The 2,500-nt window shown below is 41.8% G+C and overlaps 1 protein-coding gene across 3 annotated transcripts in view; it reads right to left on the minus strand.

Moving 5' to 3' along the window:
• Positions 1–2,500, minus strand: part of lrp4 (low density lipoprotein receptor-related protein 4) — a 140,584-nt gene that overhangs the window by 40,198 nt on the left and 97,886 nt on the right. For all 3 annotated transcript variants that reach the window (XM_031323572.2, XM_031323571.2, XM_031323573.2), the window contains exons 7-9: positions 2,194–2,313; positions 1,833–1,958; positions 853–978 (exon numbers count right to left, since the gene is read on the minus strand). In XM_031323572.2, coding sequence (XP_031179432.1) covers positions 853–978; positions 1,833–1,958; positions 2,194–2,313 — 372 coding nt within the window. The remainder of the gene's footprint in view (positions 1–852; positions 979–1,832; positions 1,959–2,193; positions 2,314–2,500) is intronic.

Here is a 2,500-nt window from a genome sequence, read left to right on the forward strand (position 1 = left end):
ATTAGGCATCATTTCATGTAAATGAGGTGCAGTGACCATAAATTCCAAAGAAGTGTGAACAGTTCTTCCAGAAAAATGTGTTTTTGTGATTGTTGCGGGCAAAAATCCTTGATTATGCGGCACGTTTTCTTAAAAAATGCGGGATATTTATTCAATTTTATGCAATGAAATTGCGGGAACTTGCAAAAATTGCGGTTTCATCATGGCTTCATCGCGGGGTTTGCAGCTTTTCGTTGATGTTCACTTCACGTAATTACGTCTCTTCATAACGTTCCCATGGCAACAGGGGAAAATGGCTGCTCTTGTGTGACGTAAACGCAACATTTTTCAACTTTCTGCTAAGATATATGTGACTTTTTTGCAACGAAAATGCGGGGATTATGAAATCATGCAAGCCCTGCATATTTTGCGCGGAAATCGGCAATTTATGCGGCGAAAGTGCGGCGTATTTGAAAGAATGCGAAGACTTTGGCTGATTACAGTATGCATTATAATAGCTGCATTGAATTATGTGATCGCATAATCGTGTTTTTCTGGAGGGACTGGTGAAACGAGTGGTAATAAGTTGGAATCAAGTTGGCTAAGAAGCTGTAAGACAGACCTGGGGGAGACTTTACAGGCTACTATATGCTTTATAAACAGGCAAACCAAATCAGGTCAATTTTGGTCGATGGGAAGACAATACAAGGGTTAAGTGTAATGCTCATGTCAGTCTTTATGACTTAGACAATGTCATCGGCTCACTGTCTTATCCCTTGCGAGTAAGAAAGTAAGAAAAAAGGCTGAATTTAAAAGACGTAATGTTCAGTCTTCACACAGCAATACAGACGCAAATATATTGCATCAACTCACGGCAGTCGTGGTGTGGGTGTTCATCAGTCCCGTCTCCGCAGTCGTTGACCTCATTGCACACCTTCCTCTGACCGATACAGCGTCCATTCCCACACTGGAACTGATCAGGAGCACATGGAGGACTCTCTGTGGTTAGATAAGATGACACAGTATATCCCGTGAGACAACAAGCAATTGCCTCCATAACCCTCCATCTCCCACTCTGCCCTTCACTTTTTTTTTTTTTTTTTTTTTTTTACAGTTGTTACACAAAATCAGTTTTAGCTTTAAGTGCATGGCCAACGTTTATTAGGAGAGCTTAGGTGTTTTATGTGTGATTTTTTTCTACTAAACTCTCCTTCCAAATTAGATGGAACTGTTCATTAACAGCTTATTTGAAAGTCTCAGAGATTCCTGACGTCAGGCTGAACTAAAGGGAAATGTAAGAATAATGCAAATGGAATTTTGATTTGATGCAAAGTGTGCAGCCATAAAAATGACATCATGGATTTGAATATTTCATTACATATAAATGAAGTGTTGCGACGAGCAAAAACAGACAGTTTTCAGTAAAAAAACAAAACAGAAAAAAAACAACTGAGATCGTTGTATGGAGTGCGTTAAAATGTAATAACTTTCAAGCTAGGAAGTTGGGGGAAATTTGAGGGTTTGAGAGGTTCGTGCAAAGTGATCTGAAACTCCAAACAGAGTAGAAAACATTCCATCTTTCTCTTATGTTTGCTGCTTATTGATTGTTCATTTCTGTCTCAGGCCAGGTTCTGTAGTTTGTCCACAGGATGGGATTTCCAACAGCGAAAGAACTGCCAACTAATCAGTCGTGTTTGAAAGCAACTGTGTGTTCTCAACAAATACAAAAAGAAAAAGAAAAAAGTGAGTTTGTGAGTAGAGGAGGGCTGTTCTGAGCTGTTGTCATGACTACGATTGAAGCTGGCATTATATTTAGCTCCTGAAAACAAGATACCAAACAACTACAGTCTTACCAGTTTTCTCGCAGCCCTCTTCATCACTGCGGTCGGAGCAGTCAGGCTCGCCATCACATCTCCACGACAACCGGACGCAGCGTCCAGTTCCGCAGCGGAACTGGTCAGCCGTGCACATGGACGTGGCTGCAGGCGACACACAAACACAAATTGTATTCATTCATTTTTAGATTGGGTGATTTGAGATATTCGGAGTGATTGCCTTGTTTTTTTTCCATCATGAGCATGAATTCAGATACAAGGCTGAAAGTGACTAACGGCCACATAAATAAGGAATAAAAAAGTAAATCACATATTTTTATATACACAACCCTATACAGAGCACGTTTGTTCAGTTATTACGGTGAGGGAAGCTACTCACTGCAGTTCTTCTCGTCCGATTGGTCGTCACAGTCAAATTCGCCGTCACACCTCCAGCCAGCGTTGATGCACATCCCGCTGCTGCACATGAATTCTACCGATCTGCAGGGCTGGTGGGAAGCTACACACACACACACACACACACACACACACACACACACACACACACACACACACACACACACACACACACAAACACACAAACACACACACACACACACACACACACACACACACACACACACAGAGACAGACAGAGACAGAGAGAGAGAGAATGACATCATGACAACCACGGAAGGCAGCACAGC

Source organism: Sander lucioperca, chromosome 3, assembly GCF_008315115.2.
Source record: "Sander lucioperca isolate FBNREF2018 chromosome 3, SLUC_FBN_1.2, whole genome shotgun sequence".
In the NCBI taxonomy this organism is placed as follows: domain Eukaryota; kingdom Metazoa; phylum Chordata; class Actinopteri; order Perciformes; family Percidae; genus Sander; species Sander lucioperca.